Consider the following 21261-nt stretch of genomic DNA (forward strand, 5'->3'; position numbering starts at 1 on the left):
AATCCACACCATGATCAACTCCTGCCTGGAAACCAATGTCCCCACTGTGGAAGGACGTGTGGCTCCAGAATTGGCCTCCACAGTCACTTAAGGACTCATTGTTAAAACCGTGTTTATGGAAGACAATCTTACTTGGCTACGAGTGATCGCCAAAGAAGAAGAAGAAGATTTTTAACCCTCTTTAAGAACAGCCACTCTTTCACATGCAAAACTGCCCAGACTGTTAGGACACCAGAATGAGAAGGCCTCTGGGTTCGCAGAAGTCATTTTAAGAAAAGTGCAAGGATCACTGCATGTGTGGAACTGAAGGAGAAAAAACAGCAATGCAGCTCCAATACATACCCTGAATGCTCTGAGCTTATGCAAAGGTCATTGTGGCAAGTGGGAGAGTGGTAGAAAGGCTTAGTCACACAATCAGCCTTTGAAACAAGAAGACAGATCACTGGTGACGTCTCCCTCTGTGGTTTTGCACAGGATCTCATTCATTCCAAAAAGTTCTGCACACAAGGCATTCCTAGTGGCTTCTGCCCATGCTGTCTGGGAGTGATGAGGCCAAAGCCACAGGGTACATACACAATGAGCTGATTCAGATATCGCAATAAAACGCGATTGATCCTAACGGGAATGAGATAACGGGAGGCCTTAAGCTCAATTGCTCCTCCACTCCCCACTTTTCCCCAGTGTGGTCATGAGGAGATGAGAAGCTTTCCCCCTCTGTATCTGAACATGACAAACTCGTTTGAAACAAGCCAATTTAAAACCATGTATTACTAAGATGGCTTGTTTCAACAAACCACAGTGTGAGGTTCCAAACAGTGTAAGAAACTGAGATATGAAAGCGAGGAGCTAAATGGCACCTTAAACCGAGGTTATGGGCGCAATAACGTGCTTTTTGAATAACGAGAATACAGAGCTGAAAATGAATGAACCGCAGCTAAAATATTATGTTCGTTTTTCCACATGGTCTAGTCCTTCCGCTGCCCACCCCCCTAATATTCTTAAGAGGGTCTCTTCTCCAGTCTTCAGACCGGAGCTACTTCCAGTAGCTGGAAGTGGGGAGGCAGAAAAAGGTCCTCCTTTCCTTCCACTGCAGTTTTAATCTGAAATCTTGGGTGCGCCCAGAGCTCAGAAACTGCTCACGCTAATGAAATTCCATGTTGCAAAATGCACCTAGAACAATGGGAGTTTTGAACACTGGTTCAGAAATAACCCTAAACCGAGGCTAATAAAAACAGATGTGAAGAAACAGAACGGGAGAAGCACAAAGCTCTAAACTCACTGCAATCATTGGGGGGGGGGGGAGAGAGAAAGAACTATGGCTTTTCATGACATCTGAACCGACCCAACATCATTTTATGGGATGCAGAAATGACTGAGCATTTCTCAGAACCACGGAAGTTTGGCATCTTGCCAAGATCATCCGCAAGCGGGGACACAGTTTCTCAAGAGAGAGCTTGCCTACTACCGCCGATCTTCCCCAGCCATGTGTGTAACAGGTGAGTGTCAGGTATGATGCAGTGTGTACTCTTGAGTTTACACTGATACCCAACGGGCCTGGCTAGCACTTTCTGGAACTCTGTAGGGTGGGGTCAGTTCACACGGCATGTCCCAGGGGACCCCAGTCTTCTCTGAAGGTTCACACAAAAGCCATTTCCTGTAGAAAGTCATTTTAGTTCTAAACATGTTAAAAGGGAAACCGAATAAACCACAGCATGATGAACCATCAGAATACCAGCATCCATGCAACCATACATCTAAATAACTAAACCATGGGCTTATTCTCTGTCAAATTTGCCTCAGGGGTGGCGGTGGAGGGGAAGAAAAGTCTGACACATTACCTCATAAAGTAAACTCTCCAGAGAAACAGGATCGATCTTGCTGTAAGTTTTCCACAGGTCCACGCTGACATCCATCAGCTGCAAAGAGAGAGAGTTCTGAAAGGGGCTTGCACGTTCCGTGCTTTTAATAATAATAACAATAATAATAATTTATTATTTATACCCCGCCCATCTGGCTGAGTTTCCCCAGCCACTCTGGGCGGCTCCCAATCAAATGTTAAAAACAGTACAGCATTAAAGATTAAAAACTTCCCCAAACAGGGCTGCCTTCAGATGTCTTTTAAAGATAGGATAGCTGCTTATTTCCTTCACATCTGAAGGGAGGGTGTTCCACAGGGCGGGTGCCACCACTGAGAAGGCCCTCCACCTGGTTCCTTGTAACTTGGCTTCCCACAATGAGGGAACTGCCAGAAGGCCCTCGGCGCTGGATCTCAGTGTCCAGGCTGAACAATGGGGGTGGAGACGCTCCTTCAGGTATACAGGACCGAGGCCTTCTATTCTCAAACACTGCCTTCCTCAACAGCTGGGTTGGGAACGGGGAATTATAGTTCCAAACATCTGGAGGGCGCCGGGTTGGGGAAGGCAGTTCAAGCGTTACAGTTCTTCCCAAGGCCAAGCAGGCAACAAGGCTAGGCTGATTGAAAGGGGCAGTAAGAACACACAACAGTCACCAAAATGCTTAAGGAGAAGGCACTTGGTTTCCTTTCCCCGTATGACACAATCCCCCTTCACAGAGACTCCATTCAGCTGGGAACGTTCACAATATGCCATTATGGCTGGTGAATAGTGCCATGAACGTGAAGCGCCGTTGTGCCACTCAGCACCCGACAGTTTCTGTAAAATAACTATTACACGGATAGGTTCCCTTTGGGACCATGGCAGACAACACCCCCGGCAGCTCGCAACAGAGATGAAAGTTTAACTGTGCAATCTGGAAGAGTAACAATAAAAGCTAATTTCTTTTACTAGGGTTTTTCTCAGTTGCTCGGCTTGGGAAAAGGAAAGCATAACACAGGGGTTTCCAAGACAGATGTTGCAAAAATTGTTCAGCGGACACTGCTGAGAACGGTGGCATACTCAAGACATAGCAACACAAGATTCCTATCCCGTGCTTTTGGCTTACACAAAGCAAAATAATATATACCGTATTGTTCGCTCTATAGGACGTACTTTTCCCCCTCCAAAAATTAAGGGGAAATGTGTGTGCATCCTATAAAGCGAATGCAGGCTGCACAGCTAAGCCTAAATCCAGAACAGAGCGGAGCGCTCCGTCTCGCTCTTCTAGCTTGGGGTTAGCTGCGCAAAGCCTCTGCGGGACAGTGGGGTGCCTTCACCCTGCTGCCCTGCAGAGGCTAGTAAGGCTGTCCCCGAAGCCAGAACAACGAGACGGAGTGCTCCGTCTTGCTGTTCTAGCTTGGGGATGGCTGCACAAAGCCTCCGCAAGGCAGCGGGGTGCCTGCACCCCACTGCCCTGCGGAGGCTCCAAAGGCTGTCCCCGAAGCCTGAAGCCTTTGGAGTGCAGCGGGAACTTGTGCTGCGCTCCAAAGGCTTCAGGGATCTTTGAGGCTGGCGGTGGGGGAAAGCAGCGCTTCCCCCCACCGCCAGCCCCAGAAGCTCGGTGGGCAGCGGGAAGGCGGCTCGCCGCCTTCGCGCTGCTCCCTGACCTGGTCTTTGAGGCTGGCGGTGGGGGAAAGCAGCGCTTCCCCCCGCCAGCCCCAAAGAGCAGGTCAAAAGGAAGCTGAAGCCTCTGGAGCCCAGAGGGAACTCCCGCCGCACTCCAGAGGCTTCGGGTTGCCTTCACTGAAGCCTGGAGAGCGAGAGGGGTCAGTGCGCATCGACTTCTCTCGCTCTCCAGGCTTCCAAGGTAGCCGCCTGAAGCCTCCAGAGTGCAGCGGGAACTCCCGCTGCGCTCCGGAGGCTTTGGGTGAATGCACCTTGAACGCACCTTGTTTTAGAGGGGGAGAACAAGAATTCCCCCCCCCCTGTTCTCCCCCTCCTATGATCCGGTGCGTCCTATAGAGCAAAAAATACGGTATATTAAAACAGGAAGAGGAAGATGCTGTGGAGGTGTGGAGCCTGAAACTAAGGACTCCATAATAAAATGAAGAAGTCTGGGGTGCTCTGGAATACAATGATGATGAAATAACTCTTCCCCAGTCACAATCTTTGCAGCGCCTCCAATGAACCACAGCAGGGAGAAAAGTCCTGCCTTAGGGGGACTCGTGATGGGCTTGTTGTTCAGCTAGGAAACCTCCCTCCAGCCTCCTACCTCATATTTCATTGTGAAGAAGCCATCGCCGCCGATTCCTTCCAGGGCAAAGGCCTGCACGATCGGCCACTTTTCAACAATGAACATGTCAAATATCTGCAGATGTCCTGAAGAAACAAAGGAATTTTATTTGGGTGGGTGTGCAATTCCTCAGCTTTTGTTAAGCAACTGCAGCACTATTAATGCAATGGTTCTGCTTATCTAGAGAGGGTTCCCTTGCTGGTGAGGTTCTGTTGGTTATTATATAAAGATTTTAGGCTGCCGTATGCTCTAATGTAGGGACGCGGGTGGCGCTGAGGGTAAAACCTCAGCGCCTAGGACTTGCCGATCGCATGGTCGGCGGTTCGAATCCCCGCGGCGGGGTGAGCTCCCGTCGTTCGGTCCCGGCTCCTGCCCACCTAGCAGTTCGAAAGCACAATTAAGTGCAAGTAGATAAATAGGTACCGCTTTCTAGCGGGAAGGTAAACAGCGTTCCGTGTGTTGCTCTGATGCTGGTTCGCCGGAGCAGCTTCGTCACGCTTTTCACGTGACCCGGAAGTGTCTGCGGACAGCACTGGCTCCCGGCCTTTAGAGTGAGATGAGTGCACAACCCTAGAGTCTGTCAAGACTGGCCCATACGGGCAGGGGTACCTTTACCTTTTTATGCTCTAATGTAAACAAAGACGTACTCCTAGAATCACAGAGCTGCCCCCGTTAACAGCCAGACACACTGACCCACTGCACCGCAGGGTCCCCATGCAACCATGTTAAGCACTTTAAAGATGAAAATAAATAAATGCAACCTTTCAACAGGGTGAAGCATTTGTACATGGGGAAAACCCTAACGTTTTCCATTTTGCTGAATCAATATATTCAGAAGATCATGGGATTAGGATGTGAGTGTGTGTGGAAGCATGAAGCTGACACACAGGATGCCTCTTGGCCAAAAAGAGGATGTGGAAGTAAACGGAATAATGCACTAGGCAATGTTCTCCCTTGGAGAAGCGCCCTAGATCTCTGGCAGAGCAGCTGCTCTGCATGCAGAAGATCTCAATTCCAATCCCTGGTATCTCTATGAAAGTTTGCAAAGGACCCTCAGCCAAGACTATGAAGAGCTGCTGCTGGTCAGTGAAAACCAGAGGCTGGGAACCTCAGGACGAGGGGAACAAAAGCAATCGCACATCCCAAGGCCTTTCTGCCCAGCCCTTGGTCAACATCCTTCTCTCCCACACCCTCCTCAAATGCCCGTCTGGAATGCAGCCTTCAACTGTGATCATGCATCTACCGTATTTTTCGCCCTATAGGACACACCGGCCCATAGGACACACCTAGTTTGTTTGTTTTTTTTTTGGGGGGGGGGGGAATCAAGGAAAATTTTTTTATTTCCCCCCCAGGTTTGCGCAGCCATCCCCAAACTAGAAGAGGGAGACTGAGCGCTCCGTCTCCCTCTTCTGCCTTCAGGGACAGCCTCTCTAGCCTCCGTGGGGCAGCGGCTTGCCCCGCTGTCCCACGAGCTTGTGGGGCTGGCGATGGGGAGAAGCAAGCTTGCTTCTCCCCCCCGCCAGCCTCCAGGTCAGGTCCGGGAATAGCGGGGTGGCAGCGCTGCGCCTCCCCACTGTCCCCCAAGCTTGTGGGCTGCAGGCTGCTGCCCGCAAGCCTTGCAAGCCCACGGGACCTCCCGCCGGGCTTGCAAGGCTTGCGGATAGCTTTCTGAAGCCTGGAGAGCGAGAGGGGTCGGTGTACACCGACCCCTCTCGCTCTCCAGGCTTCAGCGAAAGCCTGCATTCGCCCCATAGGACGCGCACACATTTCCCCTTCATTTTTGGAGGGGAAAAAGTGCGTCCTATAGGGCGAAAAATACGGTAACTTGCTTGGGTGGAGGATAAAGAGAGGGTGACGTTTGTGTATGGAACCCGCTGGTGTGTGTGGTCAAAATGGTGCCAATTGTAGAAGAGGAAGAGTCACATCCATTGCTGCAGTGCTCTGGCCTGCTCACCACTCAGATATGGCTCCCAAAAGGTTGGCCAAGCACCCCACCCCTGGTGTAGACAATACCTTGCTATATTGACCACTACACTGTGACTCAGTAGAAAGCAGCTTCCTACGAGATCAGAAAAATGTGGCAGAAAACAAGATTTGGGCTTATTTATTCATTTTTGCTTACGTGCATATTTCATTTCCAAGAAAGAACGCTTTTAAATCTAGAATACTGCAGCAATTGTTTATTGTGGACTACCTTTCTAGTTTCTCTGCTGTTGAGGCATGACTCCATAGTTCTTCCTTATGGCTGCCATATTAAAAATTACTTGGAAGTCTCCCCATTTAAAACACAGACCCTCTCCTACATTGTGACACATCTGCACAGAACGCAGCTGCATCGCGTTGCCAGGTCCTCAGCAAGGAGGCATTGCTAAGTTTGTGCATGTTCTGGACTGAGCTGCCTTTGCCAGTTGAGACCAGCTCAGTTCCAGCCAGGAGTCCAGCAGCCAAGTTTCCATTCCCCTTCTATTTAACCTGGAAAAGCAGGCATCATTTGCCTCTTGGGTTTCATCACCGTCTGAAAGACCACTGAGTGCCAATGTAACTTCAGTAATTTAAGTCTGCAGTCTAAGGCCAACTCAACTAGAAGATGCTTAATTCTGAAGTTGAGGATTCCTAATACAGTGGTACCTTGGGTTACATACGCTTCGGGTTACATATGCTTCAGGTTACAGACTCCACTAACCCAGAAATAGTACCTTGGGTTAAGAACTTTGCTTCAGGCTGAGAACAGAAATTGTGCTCCTGTGGCGCGGCGGCAGCAGGAGGCCCCATTAGCTAAAGTGGTGCTTCAGGTTAAGAACAGTTTCAGGTTAGAACGGACCTCCAGAATGAATTAAGTACTTCACCAGAGGTACCACTGTACTTTTTTTCTGTAACTTTTTTTTTGTAACTGCACACTTCCCATGAACTTCACAGGTATTTCTCAAAATCCAATGCAGGACAAAGAGGAGACAACTGGTACGGCATACGAGTCATCGAGAGAGAAAACGACTGTACAAATCCCTACTGAAAAGAAAAATGAACAACATCCAGCACAACCACTGTATTCCAGGCATTTGCTCAAATGCTCCCTGCACCATTACAAAAAGCAGCTGTGTTCCCCCAAGGGTGCCAAAAAGCCTTTCGTTGAGACCAGTGGAATGCCAAGTTTTGAAAAACAGGAGCGAGGAATTGGAGCAGGCTCAGTGGCTCAGCCCCATAGCTAGGATGGTCACCAGGGGAAGCCCGTTGCTGGGGAAACCCACAGTTGATGCAACTATAAATATACTCCTCTCTGTTCATAGTTCTTTCTTTCTTTAATGGAACTACAAGCAAGACGCTTGTTGCAGCTTTCTTGCATCAGCCTGTTTGCCGGTTATTTCCAGCAAAACAAAATCAAGGCTGTGCTGTGGCTTTATATCCCAGCTTCACATAATTAACAGGAAGGTTTGTTTCCTGTTCTAAAAAGGGTGCCTATTCTTTCCCCACATAAAGGAGGAGTTACATGGAAGAACTCCTCATGTGGCACACACAGAGAGCTTTGTTTGTTGAACCGCACATACCATGTTTAATATAAATAATGGACCCCAGTTACTAATTTTTCCCTGTCCCTGACTTAAAAGTATTATAGGAGCATAGAACTGTGGAGTTGGCACGTCGTGTACTGCTATTCAAGGTGCGAGTGGGTTTTTCAAACCTACCTTGTGAGCTGAAGGGAATGCCAATTCGACTGCAGTCACGAACCATGTCTACGAAGCTGGAAATTTTGAATTCCTCTGCAGCCTCTTCATCTTCGTACTAAAAGAAACAGACCGGGAGAAAGAAAACCCTGCGGATCAATACTCAAACCACTGTCCGAAGATCTGGAAAATAATGCCCATGTTGCAATGCCTTTCTTATTCTGCCTGTAACGCTCTCAGCTCACAGCAGTCGTCATCTTTAGTCAATCCACACTGTAGTTCAAGCATGGCCATCTTGGACTGAAAAGACCATGTTCACACTGATAACAAGCACAGAAGCCAGCAGGGGACGGCTCTGTATAAAGTGAAGCAAGAGCAATCACTGTGCAAGGAAATGCTGACCTATGTTCCATTGTGAACATGGTGCCTGCAAGCTCACGGCAAATATTATTATTATTCATTGCATTTAAATCCCACCTTGTTCTCCAAGGAGCTCAGGGTGGCATATACTGTTCTTCCTTTCCTCATTTAATCTCCACAACAACCCTGTGAGGTAGGTTAGGCTGAGAGGCAGCGACTGGCCCAAGGTCACCCAATGAGCTTCAAGGCCAAGGGAGGATTTGAACCCTGATCTCCCAGGTCCTAGTCCTACACTCTAACCACTGTGCTGCACTGTCTCTCCCTGAAGTCAGCAGAGACCAACTCAAAGCCATGGCAGCCATACGCAAAATGCAGGTCAGTTATGAGCTCAGTCCAGAGCACTAATTCTGTTGCAGTTTAATCTGAAAGAAGCTTCTTCTGTCATCACCTTCTCAAGACTGGAAAACAGACCAAGCTGTAGGCACGGCTCAAGAATCTTCTCTCATGCACAACAATGTTTTTCTGTTTTCTCCCCTCCAACCCCAAACCAAGGAGTTCAGGGCACCTCGAAAGCTCAGAAACTGCCTTGTGAACATTGCCTACTGCCATATAAAATGAATTATTTTACTGAGGCTGTTAATGGTGTTGTTTTAAAGGATAAAGGCAAAAAGAGCTTGTTTGCTATTTCTAGGGGAACCCTAGGAGTCTCTTCAGTTAAATCATATGCCTATCATATGCTGGGTCTCTGTTCTGCGGGTGCCAAAGCTCCATGAAAGAACTCGCTTTCATTGTGGTTAGTACATCATTATCCAGTCGGCCCACTTAAAAAACCATGTGGTGCAGCACCGGGCTGAGTGGGGGAGAAGCGGCACAGCAGAAACATTCGTATTGCAAAAAGCCGACTGGTTCAACCCAACATGGGTGCCTATTTTGCGGCATACGAGAAAACCCAATTACAAGAAGCAAAACACAGTGATTGCACCAGTAATTTCTAAAGTGCTTGCAAAACAAAGCGCAGCAACCAGAGAGGGATCCTGCTCACTCTCAAGGCATTGCCAAATTTGGAAAGCCTGAAGCAAAGTAGCACCCTTAAAAAACTACGGTTCCCAGAATTCCATGGGAGAAGCCATGATGGTTCAAGTGTGACAAGAGTGTGTTGAATACATGGTATGGAAGTGACCTAAATCATTAACGTATGAAACTTGAGTGGGAAAGAGGAGCTCACAGATCGACTCTAGACATCTCTTTCCTGGAACAGGAGACAGAAGCAGCCAACAGAATACAGCCCTCTGCAGACAACTCTTGCATTCCATTACTACTACAACTATGACGTTACAATAAATAATGGGTGGCATTTAGCTGAGTTTTACTCAGAGTATGCTCACTGCAATTAACGAACATGACCAAGTCACTGTGTCTACTCTTAGTAAAATTTCACTGAATGCCACCCAATTATTTTACAGAACATTAAAATGTATGCTTGGTAGAAGAAACACTGAGATGGCAGCTGATTAAAGTGTGTTGTTTAAATTGTTTTTCAGGTTTGAGATTTTTAAAAATGATTTTGTTTACCCTTTGTTACTGTAACAGCCACTCTGGGTGGCTTCCAACAAAATATTTTAAAAACATAATAAATCATCCAACGTTAAAACCTTCCCTATGCAGGGATGTCTTCAGATGTCTTCTAAACTGCTATATTCATCTGCTTGGTATCTGATGGGAGGGCGTTCCACAGGGCAGGTGCCACGGCTGAGAAGGCCCTCTGCCTGCTCCCCTGTAACCTCACTTCTCGCAGCGAGGGAACATCAGAGTTGGACCTCAATGTCCAGGCTGGACGACGAGGGTATACAGGTATTCAGGTATACAGGGCTGAGGCCATTTAGGGCTCAACACCAACACTTTGAATTGTGCTCAGAAATGTACTGGGAACAGACACCACAGGGTGCGCTTGGCTCAGACGAGCAGAACGTACAACACGCTTATGCAGATCATGTTCTGTTCTCACTCTCTGAGCGGCAGAGCCAGATCACAGGACAAAAGAACGAACAGCACTGCTGAGTTTTAAGGGAGGGGCTGGATAATCTAGACAGCGAGAGAGTATATATGCAGATAAAGGAGGGAGGCCCACCCTGCCTCTCTTGAAGGCTGTGGGCGTTTAAATCCCAACAGACCTGGAGAGGTGCTTGGTTTCATCAGGTGCAGCGCTAGAACATAATGAGCCTGGCTCCAAGTAATGGTTTTCGGTCCAGAACCACCAGGCTTCAAAGGCAAAAGCATTGTGAACTATGTAAAAGGTGCTTCACTTAATCTAATTGCAGCAAGCCTCCAGGTCCTTGCCAAGGAGGAGATCAACGGGTGCCACAACCCACCAGTTCCTGGGTGTGCAGAAGCTCCCTTAGTCTCTCCTGCGGGCCATGCAGAGTGGGGAGCCGTGAGCGTACACCCAAGGGATTTTGTGGTAGTTTCATTCTGTAAAGGTTCTTTTACAAATCCCAAATGATGAATGAGTGGGTCGGACTTCAGATCACACAGAGCCCTAGAAGCTGGGTGTGTCTGGCAGCTCTAAGGCTTACTGGTGTGTTGGCCAAAAGGCAAGTATTTAAGCCCCAGGTTGAGAGTGCTCTCTTAACTGCTGCACTGGGGTTATTTTGACAGGAAAGGGATGTTTTAAGCCCCCCTCCATGGAGTTTTGATGCAGCCACCAAGGCAAGAAAGGATTTCTCTGCTGACATGTATGGGATCCATTTGTCCTGTGTCCCAGCTGTTGAGCAACTTGAGAATTGCAGCATAAGCACCAGATAGGATCAAGGCTCAGACTCAATTATTTGGTCTCTTTCTTCCCTTTCTATATTCTCACAAAATGATCCAAATGGAAAGAACTGTGGAATAGCAACAAGAAAGGATTCAGGTAGGTAGCTGTGTTGGTCTGACACAGATGAAATAAATAAATAAAATTTTAAAATTGTCCAGTAGCACCTTAGAGATCAAGCACAGCTGCTATCCTGTGCACACTTACTCGAGAGTAAGCCCCTCTGAACCCAGTGTCACCTCCACGTGAACTTGCACAATATCAAGCTGAAAGTCAGGCCAATCTTCCGTTTTGACTTCTTAGCCATTTTTAATTTAAATTCCACGAAAGAGCAGGGAGTCAGGAGTCTGACCACTGCAACAGCGTCTCGTTGGATCATATCAATTCCACAGAATTAAGAGACCTTCTGCAACGTCAAAGGCCTCCGTGGGAAGCCAGAACTTCTGCAACTCAGGACGGCCTCAGACAAATGCTGTTCTTTCTATATTTGCTACTCGGCCACTCACCTCGTTTTCAGTCAGGCAGTGGAAATGCAAGTTTCTCCAGAATGCTACATATGGCAAAAGGTAGTTGTAGTTGACAGGGTTGCAATAGAGGTGGACGCTGTCTGGCTTTATCAGTAGGATCACATCTAAAAGGAACAAGAAATCAACCTCATGTTATTTTCAAGTCACTAACCTGTTTGTCCTCCTTACTTATTTAATACATTTTTACTCGCTCTTCAGCTAATGGGGCTCCCAGAGCAATTTATGTAAGATCATTAACAGACAATACAGTGTCTGTCCTCCATATGGTAACTGGAAATACATGACACAAAAGGAAAAAGAGATGGGGAGGGGAAAGGAAAACAAACTCAGGGACTTGGGGTTTTTTGTTTTAAGTCCTTGTGATCCCTCCCTTCTAAATGACAAAATATGAAACAGGCCGGGGAGTTAGAGGACCACTTTGCACTCAATATTTTCCTTTTATGATGCTCAAAAGGTATGTGCTGGCATGTGTAAAAATCACATGTAGTATCCAGGCTGGCACAATCACCTACAATGGAGGTGGAGGAGGCAGTTATGTAGGAAACAACTCAAGGGAGCTCTTTGCTCAAGGCCACCCAAAAAGTTCATGGCGGAGCAGCCGCATTTCATTTTTTGCACTGGTGGCCCCAAGTCCGCCTGGAAGTTAGTGCTTCTAGGCTTTTTGGGGTGATCTTTGGGCTTTTGAATGGATTCTGGTGTCTTGATAATATTTCTTCTATTTTAAGGCCTGCCTGCGTTCAATTGTCTCTATTACATTTTAACCATTTTTAATGTATGTTGTCCAGAGAACTTCGGTTAAGGGGCAATACAGAAATGCCACAAATAAAAACAATTAACTGAATAAAATGGAATACCCATGGGAGCCAAGTGGAAGAGGGTGGGTTGAATCAATGTCCACAAAGACGTTTTAAGAAAGAACCAGGAGCAACTGTCTAGCCTCTTCCTTGCATACAGTACACAAGGAGAGACTCAAAGGAGGTGATATCAAAAGAAGCGAAAGAAGACCAGCATTATTTGCCCCCTTGAGTGTTCATCTTAAAATAGCGCACAGCACCACTTTCCCTTACCGTCAAGGACCTCTTCAGGAAACCCCGATCTTTCAAATTCATTGTTGCTCTGGTTGTACAAGCCAAAGAGAAGGTAGTTTGCCAGTTCCCGGCAGCCCTCGTTGTATCGGCTGTCGATCCCTGCAGAAGGAAGCGTAAGGAATAAACAGTAAGGTCGTGAGAGGGAGGAAAGAAGCAACAGTTCTGATTCCAAATCACAGAATAACCAACTAAAACTAGGGAAATGTTTGGAGTCCCTGCCTTCTTCCTAAGTCTCAAAGCTTTGGAAGCAGGCTGCAGCTTCCAACATACCCTGACCACTAAAACAAAGGAATGCATGAGGGGGGTGGTGGTGGGAATCAATTTTTGAAATTGCAATAGGTCCTGAAGAGCAGCAGGGGGAATCTCTAGCCCATGGGCCTATACAGTGGTACCTCTGGATGTGAACAGTATCCGTTCCGGAGCCCCGTTCGCATCCTGAAGCGAACGCAACCCGCATCTGTGCGTGCGTGGGTCACAATTCGCCGCTTCCGTGCAGGCGCGTGACGTCATTTTGAGCGTCTGCGCATGCGCAAGCGATGAAACCCGGAAGTAACGTGTTTCGTTACTTCTGGGTTGCCACGGAGCGCAACCCGACAATGCTCAGCCCGAGTTATGACTGTATAGGTCTGACACAGGTCCCAATTTGTGACATCAGGAGTGGGACGTGAATGGATGCAGCAACCAAGGAACCATTGGGAGCCTCAACTGAGCTCCTAATGGTTGCTTTGCAAAATTAGGGCTCCTTGTCAGCTAGCAGCCACTGATGGGGAAGTCCCACGTGGAGCTGCTGTCTAGGAGTGTTCCCTATGATGGCAGCCAAGGGCTTCACTTTCTCCCAAACCACTTTCTCCAAACAAACAATCAATTTGGATTCAATGCGCTTCCTATGAATGGAGTGGCTCGCCCCACCCCCTCGGCAGAATCTAAACCAGGCTTCCTCAACCTCGGCCCTCCAGGTGTTTTAAGACTACAATTCCCATCATCCCTGACCACTGGTCCTGGTAGCTAGGGATCATGGGAGTTGTAGGCCAAAAACATCTGGAGGGCCGAGGTTGAGGAAGCCTGATCTAAAGTGCTTGTTCCATAGGGACTTTGAAGGCACGATCCCAGAGCCAACCAGCTGATTGCATACGGTGAGGCAAGCCTACAGTCAGCAATCCCTGAAATCAAGAGGGCAAGCCAAGGACCTACAAGAAGCTAGGAAACCAAGGTTCCCAGAAAGCCTAGTCATGAAGAACAGCTCTTGTGGTGGCATCAGGCCTCCAAATATCTATAAAGCTTGCAGCAGCCACAAAATGCTCATAATGGATGACAGTGGGCCAAAAGAGAGAATGAAGAGCAGCTGAAAGGGGACACTGGAACAGAGATGCAGTCAGGTGCAAGCTGCTTGAAAAACAATGAGTAGAAAAGCCTTGTGGCACAATGCTACAGAAGCAATTTAAGGAGGCGGACGGCACTTCATATTTATTTCCCCCACACTAAGCCGCAAATCCAGCCCAGAGCTGCCCCTTTCAGAGAGGGATTGGCAACGCCGGTTGACCTCAGGCCACTACCCAGTTTGGAACAACTGAGGATCATTTTCCCCCAAAAATCCCTTTATGATACACTAAGCCGAAGAACGGAGAGTGCAGAGCTGGGAATTGGGACGACAAGGTCAACCAGAGAGCACTGGAGGACAGTTTGGAAGGGAAAAGAGCTTCTGAGCAACAGATGGTGTCAGGAACAAATGAAGAGGAGGATAAAAGCATTTTTGAATGGTGCTGCCAAGGGCATGCCCCACCTTTCCTTGTGTGCGAATAATCTGTCCCCAAATCCAAAATACTTCAGCCTTTGCTTCAGCATTTGCTATTGCCGTTTGAGGCACAGAACTGGTTCCCCTGTGTGTTCGGATCTCTCTGCCTTCTTTGACGGTGGATCTAGTTCAAGCGGGGCTGAGTGCTTTTTTCACCCCAGGTCCATCAGTGGCTACTGGCCAAGATACCCAGGAGAGCGACGTCCATTTTCCCAGTCTCTCTTCCTCTCCTTTCTCCTGCTCCCCAGCCCTTAATTGCTAGATACGAACCACTGAGGACAAAGGATGGCTGCTTCCATTGTGCTCTGCTTCTGAAGTTCTTTGCAACGTTTGGCTGGCGACCGACAGGTAACAGTAACTGGAGATCTGTGGGCAGCCTACCCTGGGCTTCCACTCTCACGTGGATTAAGGCGACACAAAACCATTACCTATCTGGGTCATGTTGGGAATTGCCAGACACAAATCCAGATCTGAGCTTCCTGCTTTCCAAACCAGGACTCCAAAGACTAGTTTTTGGAAATGCCTGACCCACAAGAAACAGAATACAATACACTGGAAGCCAGAGAAGGTCAGAAGGCCAGGCTCAGTCCAGTCTTTATATCAAGGTTTGGCCAATATGGGATCCTCATAGGGCCCATCAATTGCAGGGGCTGATATCTGATATGCTTCCACTCTGTTTCCCAACATACATCTCACGGATAGTTCATTAGCGTGGTGCTGATAACGCCAAGGTTGCAGGTTCAATCCCCATATGGGACAGCTGCATATTCCTGCATTGCAGGGGGTTGGACTGGATGATCCTTAGGGTCCCTTGCAACTCTACAATTCTATTATTCTATGTATATCACACTCCACACAGCTGTGTCCATTAAGTCATCTCTCGGATCAAATACTACTGCGATACACAGGATGCAATATGCATCCCGGCACATCCATTTCCCATTGCTAGTGTTATCTGCACGATCCTCATGCTTTAAATATACGCTTTAAACAGAGCCTAGGGCTTGCCGATCAGAAGGTCGGCGGTTCGAATCCCCGCGATGGGGTGAGCTCCCGTTGCTCGGTCCCTGCTCCTGCCAACCTAGCAGTTCGAAAGAACAATTAAGTGCAAGTAGATCAATAGGTACCGCTCCTGCAGGAAGGTAAACGACGTTTCCGTGCGCTGCTCTGGTTCGTTTAGTCATGCTGGCCACATGACCCGGAAGCTGTAAGCCAGCTCCCTTGGCCAATAAAGCGAGATGAGCGCCGCAACCCCAGAGTCGGCCACGACTGGACCTAATGGTCAGGGGTCCCTTTACCTTTACCTTACCTACCATATCACTGACTGAATTCCCCAGACAGTGGTGAGAAGAGCAGGATGCTACAGATTGTCCAAACCACGGTGCTGAGCAGCAGGGGACTGGGGGCGCTTCCCTTAATCGTTCCACATCTGCCTCTGAAAATACCATTTCTCCTTAATTGATATGCTGCTGATTGAAGCTTCCTATTAAGCTAATCTGGTGACCTAATTCTTCCAACGCAAGATTTATGATTAAAACATGAGCCCATGAGAATTATGGAATAAATCCCTGAGTCACGGCAGGAGAGAGCTGACAGCTTTCCAAGAAATAACCTCCAGCTTTGCAGAAGGCAAATGTTAAGAGTAATCATCGCAAGGGGCTGGCCGTGCTGAGGGGTCAAGGTGAGAGTCAAAGGCTCGGGAGAAAGACCCCCAAGGGAATCTAGTCCCACTCGCAACATGCCACTTCAGGTTTATTTCTGATTTTTCTTTTAAATAATCAAACTTCATTTTTATATAAATACTACACACACAAATATAATAGAGCATACAACAAATATTACACACACACACACACACACACACACACACACACAAACCTCCAGCTGGGGAGGGCGGGATATAAATAATTTTTTTATTTTTATTTTTATTATAAGTATACATCAAAAAAGAAGAAAAGCATCCTTTTTATAATGGAATCTCACACACATTTCAACTGCCAATAACATTTTGTTCTTTGCATTTTTCATTCATAGCTATCCTTTCTTGAACTCACGTTTTTACAACACAAAGCAGTCTACACCACCACCTAAAATACCTCTTTTCACACAAGCTTTTAACAGACTCCATTATTTGTTTCTTCTAGATAATTAACCCCATTCCTCAACACCACTGACAATTTAATCAAGTTCAGTTGTTTCCATTTTTTCCTGATGATATTCCTGTCCTGCTGGTTTGCATGCAACTTTCCCACATTTTGGCCCGTAACAGCCCTGCATGGTCATAACATGCAGAATCTGGATCTTATATGAAAAAAGGGATCAACTTTTTACAGAATTTAGTAAGCAGATTGGGGGGGGCGGTTTTAATGGTAGCTCTGATGTGGTGGAAAGCTTCCCCCTATACTTTCAAACACGCAGTTCCAAAACTGCTTTGATTTTATGCAAAAAAGAACCAAAAAACAACAACAAACCCCATGAATGGAAGAAATTTCCCATTGTGGCGTCACAAAACCAGAACATTATGTTAATGACAACCCCCATATTTCTGGGAGAAATCAAAAGCAAAGGGGTGCCAGGAGGAGGAGGGGGGGCCTTGAGAAAAAGGGGGGGGCATGTCACTCCACGATTAGTTAGAGCTTCATTCTTTGTTTTTTGGGAGGGAGGTATCTTCACTTGCAGAAATGCACTGAACAACATATGGGGGAGGAAATAATGGATTCCAGCTACCAACAGCTTTAGGATGGCAGCCAAGGAAAGGACCCAACTGATTAAAAAGCTATCCATGCTTACAGAACATATTTACAGGAATTTCACCGCAGCTTTTGCCCAGATGTTAGCAACACCGAGGCAAAGAATACTTTATAAACCAGGTCTAAATCGTTCAAACAAGCCCGTCAAACCACACAATGCCCCACAGATACTGAAGGGAGGGGGGCACACACCATGCATCAGCATAAAATATGGTAGCCTTATCAATAGGTCTACTAGCCAGTCTACCTACACATATCTACCCATATTGGTTTCTGAAGAAGTGTGCATGCACTTCTTGTTGTTTAGTCGTTTAGTCATGTCCGACTCTTCGTGACCCCATGGACCAGAGCACGCCAGGCACTCCTGTCTTCCACTGCCTCCTGCAGTTTGGTCAAACTCATGCTGGTAGCTTCGAGAACACTGTCCAACCATCTCGTCCTCTGTGATCCCCTTCTCCTTGTGCCCTCCATCTTTCCCAACATCAGGGTCTTTTCCAGGGAGTCTTCTCTTCTCATGAGGTGGCCAAAGTATTGGAGCCTCAACTTTAGGATCTGTCCTTCCAGTGAGCACTCAGGGCTGATTTCCTTCAGAATGGAGAGGTTTGATCTTCTTGCAGTCCATGGGACTCTCAACAGTCTCCTCCAGCACCATAATTCAAAGGCATCAATTCTTCTTCATGGTCCATCTCTCACTTCCATACATCACTACTGGGAAAACCATAGCCTTAACTATACGGATCTTTGTTGGCAAGGTGATGTCCCTGCTTTTTAAGATGCACATGAAAGCTTATACCCCAGAACAAACTTAGCTGGTCTCCAGGGTGCTACTGGACAGTTTTTTAATTTTTTTATTTATTTCGTGCACATATCTCAGTTAGCAAATCTGTACACATACCTAAGTAAGCAAATCTGTGTCTCCCCCCAAAAAGAGAGAGAGAGAGAGAGAAAGAAAGAAAGAAAGAAAGAAAGAAAGAAAGAAAGAAAGAAAGGGCCACCAGTTAGTGTAAGGCTTATTTGCCCGGTCAGCTAGAGCAAATTATTTTGATTATGACTAGGGGAAACACCTCCAGAACACGTGGTTACCCAGGAACCTAAAATCAGCAGCAGAACCTTGGGGGTCTAAAATTTCTGCGGTGCCCTGTGTGACACCAAAATTTGGTGCCCCCCCCACCTTCCATTCTACATCATAGTTGCAGCGCTCCCGAGGCCCTGCACCCGGTGCAACTAAACCTGTCGCACTCCCTTAAATCCGCCTCTGCTACAATTCTGATACTGACCGCAATGCATTTAAAATGCATTTTCCAGCTTCGAGTTGAAACATTTCCCTAAGGCTGCAGACTGCAGCAGATCCTCCCCAATGAAAGAAAAGAAAAGAGAAACCCAGCTTAAGAGGAGAGCAACAGAAGGGGGCAGAAATTCCCAGGCTTGGGTTGACATTCCCCCTCTTTCAGGAGAAGCTAGCTAGGAATGCAGCAGTCCGGTATTAGCAGGGATGCATTTGGGGGAACGGCTCACAAAAGGGTTTCAGATGGGACCAAGGACAGAAAAATTTGATATGTCGTGTCGTAAGCATTTAATTAGCCCATCTAGCCTGTGGTATCCGAGAAAGGATGAAAGCTGTCCAGGATCTGATCACAGTTAATATCTGGCGGCCTCTTTCGTGGCTGGAACCAGCTGCAGCTCTCACAACAGCCTGGCTTCCTGTGTCACTGTTCTGTCTCGGCTTTCACACGGGGTTACGCTGGGATACAACTCAAGGGCTGCCAGTAAATCCAGACTTATAAGCAGGGGCCAGACAAAAGCCCAGGGAGACCCTGGCAAGAAATCTAGGGCACTCAGGTGCCTCTCAGAGTTGCACAGGGCACGGAAGTTAGAATCTTTATATACAAGTTCGGAGGTTTTATATTCTGCTCATTCATTGTGCCCCAGGCGTGGGCTTGACACCTGACTGGTTTCCCTACCTCCCACCCATTTTTAATTTAGCCTATTAAATCCATGAGCCATAAGAAATATTAAGACCTATCACAATACAGTGGCACCTCTAGTTGTGGACTTAATCTGTTTCGGGGTGCTGTACACACCCTGAAAAGTCTGCAACTAGAGCGCCTCTTCTACACATGTGTGTGGCGCAATCAAGCGCTTCTGCGCATGCGCAAAGCACGCAGATTGCTTCTGCGCATGTGCAAAGCATGCAGATTGCTTCTGCGCATGTGCGGGCGGCAAAACCGGAAGTAAACACTTCCAGGTTTTCTGTGTTCGTAAGCTGAAAGTCCGTAACACGAGCGGAATGCAACATGAGGTATGACTGTAATGCAGCAATAATTATAACATTCCCACGTATATACACGCCAAGCACTCTTTTCTGCAATGTTGCCAGCACAGCTCTGCGTTAATTTTATCGTTGTAATTCATGCTGTACGTTCAGGAGGTTCTCCCCATCTTGATACTGCAGCAGCTCCACTTATTTTCAGGTCTTTGCCCCCAGAGATACAGCTGAGTGATTCCTAGCTAAGGCTCCCAAGTCCTGACACATCTCTATTAACTCCTGATCTAAGCAACATTTGCACCGTTCATAATATACAGATCTGCGGATGCAAGCCTTGCAAATTAATTCTGGTCGGCTGTGCAACCTCCTTTCATCATGGAAGTACCTAAAAGCTACCCTGTAGTGCCAGGGGGCAATTCTAGAGATAACTCATACCGGGAAGGGAAGGGGCACAAGAGGTCATTGCCGGGGAAGAATGGATTTTATTATTGACAGCAGTTTTATGCTGCTCTTCCGCTGAAAAGGCTCCCAGGGCAGCTGACAAAGATTAGTAAGTCAGCCCCAGCCTTGACATGTATACTCTAAAAGACATGACACAAACGCAAAAGGGGTTTGGAGGGTGGAAGAAAAATGTGAATACGGGCATACCTTCTTATTTATTTGTTTAGAGCAGGGTTTCCCAAACCTGGGTCTCCAGCTGGTTTTGGACTACAATTCCCATCATCCCTGACCACTGGTCCTGCTAGCTAGGGATGATGGGAGTTGTAGTCCAAAAACAGCTGGAGACCCAAGTTTGGGAAACCCTGACTTAAGAGCATTTTCACCCTACTCTTCAGACTTCCAGAGGTCAAGAAAAATAGCACACTTTAAGGCTTAGCTGCAAAGCGCTTACAGTGACCAGCTGGCATGAAACAGTTCAAGGAAGAGGAGGTATCAAAAGTGGCTGGTTTTGCAGCTGAGCTGCCAGAGTGGCCCCACTTCCCTTCCTCTGCAGCCTGATGGAATGGCTACTGCCAGGTGACAGTTGACGCAGGCAGCAACCAGATGGCAGCTGGCTTCTCAGTGCAGATGATGGAGTGGCCCCACTTGCCTTCTTCTTCTGTGCTGCCCATTAGCACTTTGCAAAATAATAATACAGTGGTACCTCGGGTTAAGTACTTAATTCATTCCGGAGGTCCGTTCTTAACCTGAAACTGTTCTTAACCTGAAGCACCACTTTAGCTAATGGGGCCTCGAGCTGCTGCTGCCACACTGCCAGAGCACGATTTCTGTTCTCAACCTGAAGCAAAGTTTTTAACCCGAGGTACTATTTCTGGGTTAGCAGAGTCTGTAACCTGAAGCGTATGTAACCTCAAGTGTATTTAACCCGAGGTACCACTGTAATAATAATAATAATTTTTATTTATACCCCGCCCTCGCCAGCCAAGGGCGGCTAACAACCAATAATAAAAACAAGTTGATTGGAATACAGCTTTAAAAACTAGGTTAAATACAACATTAAAACATTAAAATGCAGCCTCATCACAGGAGGAGAAAGGAAAAAAGAAGAGGGGGAGGGAATCAAATTGACTCCATGCCAAAGGCCAGGCGGAACAGCAGTCCTCCTGGATTGTCAGTTTTCTTCACAGCATTCAGTTATTTTTTACCAGAGTAATTATAGTTCAGTCTCCACAAAGCCTCTTGTCACATTCCTGGTGTCCTGCAAATGGCTTTAATTTCAGAGAGTTATCAAAGTTTGGGTTAAGCCACCTAACCGCAACTTTCTGGTTAGGGTCCATGCAAGCGCCCCTCTGCATGCCTTAGATTTCACCGAGAAAGCCAGGGCCAGCTAGAAGTGGCACATCATGCAAACTGCAAAGTTTTTCCCCAAGGCATTCCTAAA

The 21261-nt window shown here is 47.3% G+C and overlaps 1 protein-coding gene across 1 annotated transcript in view; it reads right to left on the reverse strand.

Annotated features, from left to right (window-relative positions):
* DNAAF9 (dynein axonemal assembly factor 9) overlaps positions 1-21261 on the reverse strand; it is an 81754-nt gene that overhangs the window by 49963 nt on the left and 10530 nt on the right. The window contains exons 3-7 of the mRNA XM_083571031.1: positions 12551-12670; positions 11463-11587; positions 7809-7905; positions 4108-4214; positions 1839-1916 (exon numbers count right to left, since the gene is read on the reverse strand). Of these exons, the coding sequence (XP_083427157.1) occupies positions 1839-1916; positions 4108-4214; positions 7809-7905; positions 11463-11587; positions 12551-12670 (527 nt within the window). The remainder of the gene's footprint in view (positions 1-1838; positions 1917-4107; positions 4215-7808; positions 7906-11462; positions 11588-12550; positions 12671-21261) is intronic.

The sequence above is a fragment of the Podarcis filfolensis genome (assembly GCF_964270895.1).
Source record: "Podarcis filfolensis genome assembly, chromosome: 9".
NCBI lineage: Eukaryota > Metazoa > Chordata > Lepidosauria > Squamata > Lacertidae > Podarcis > Podarcis filfolensis.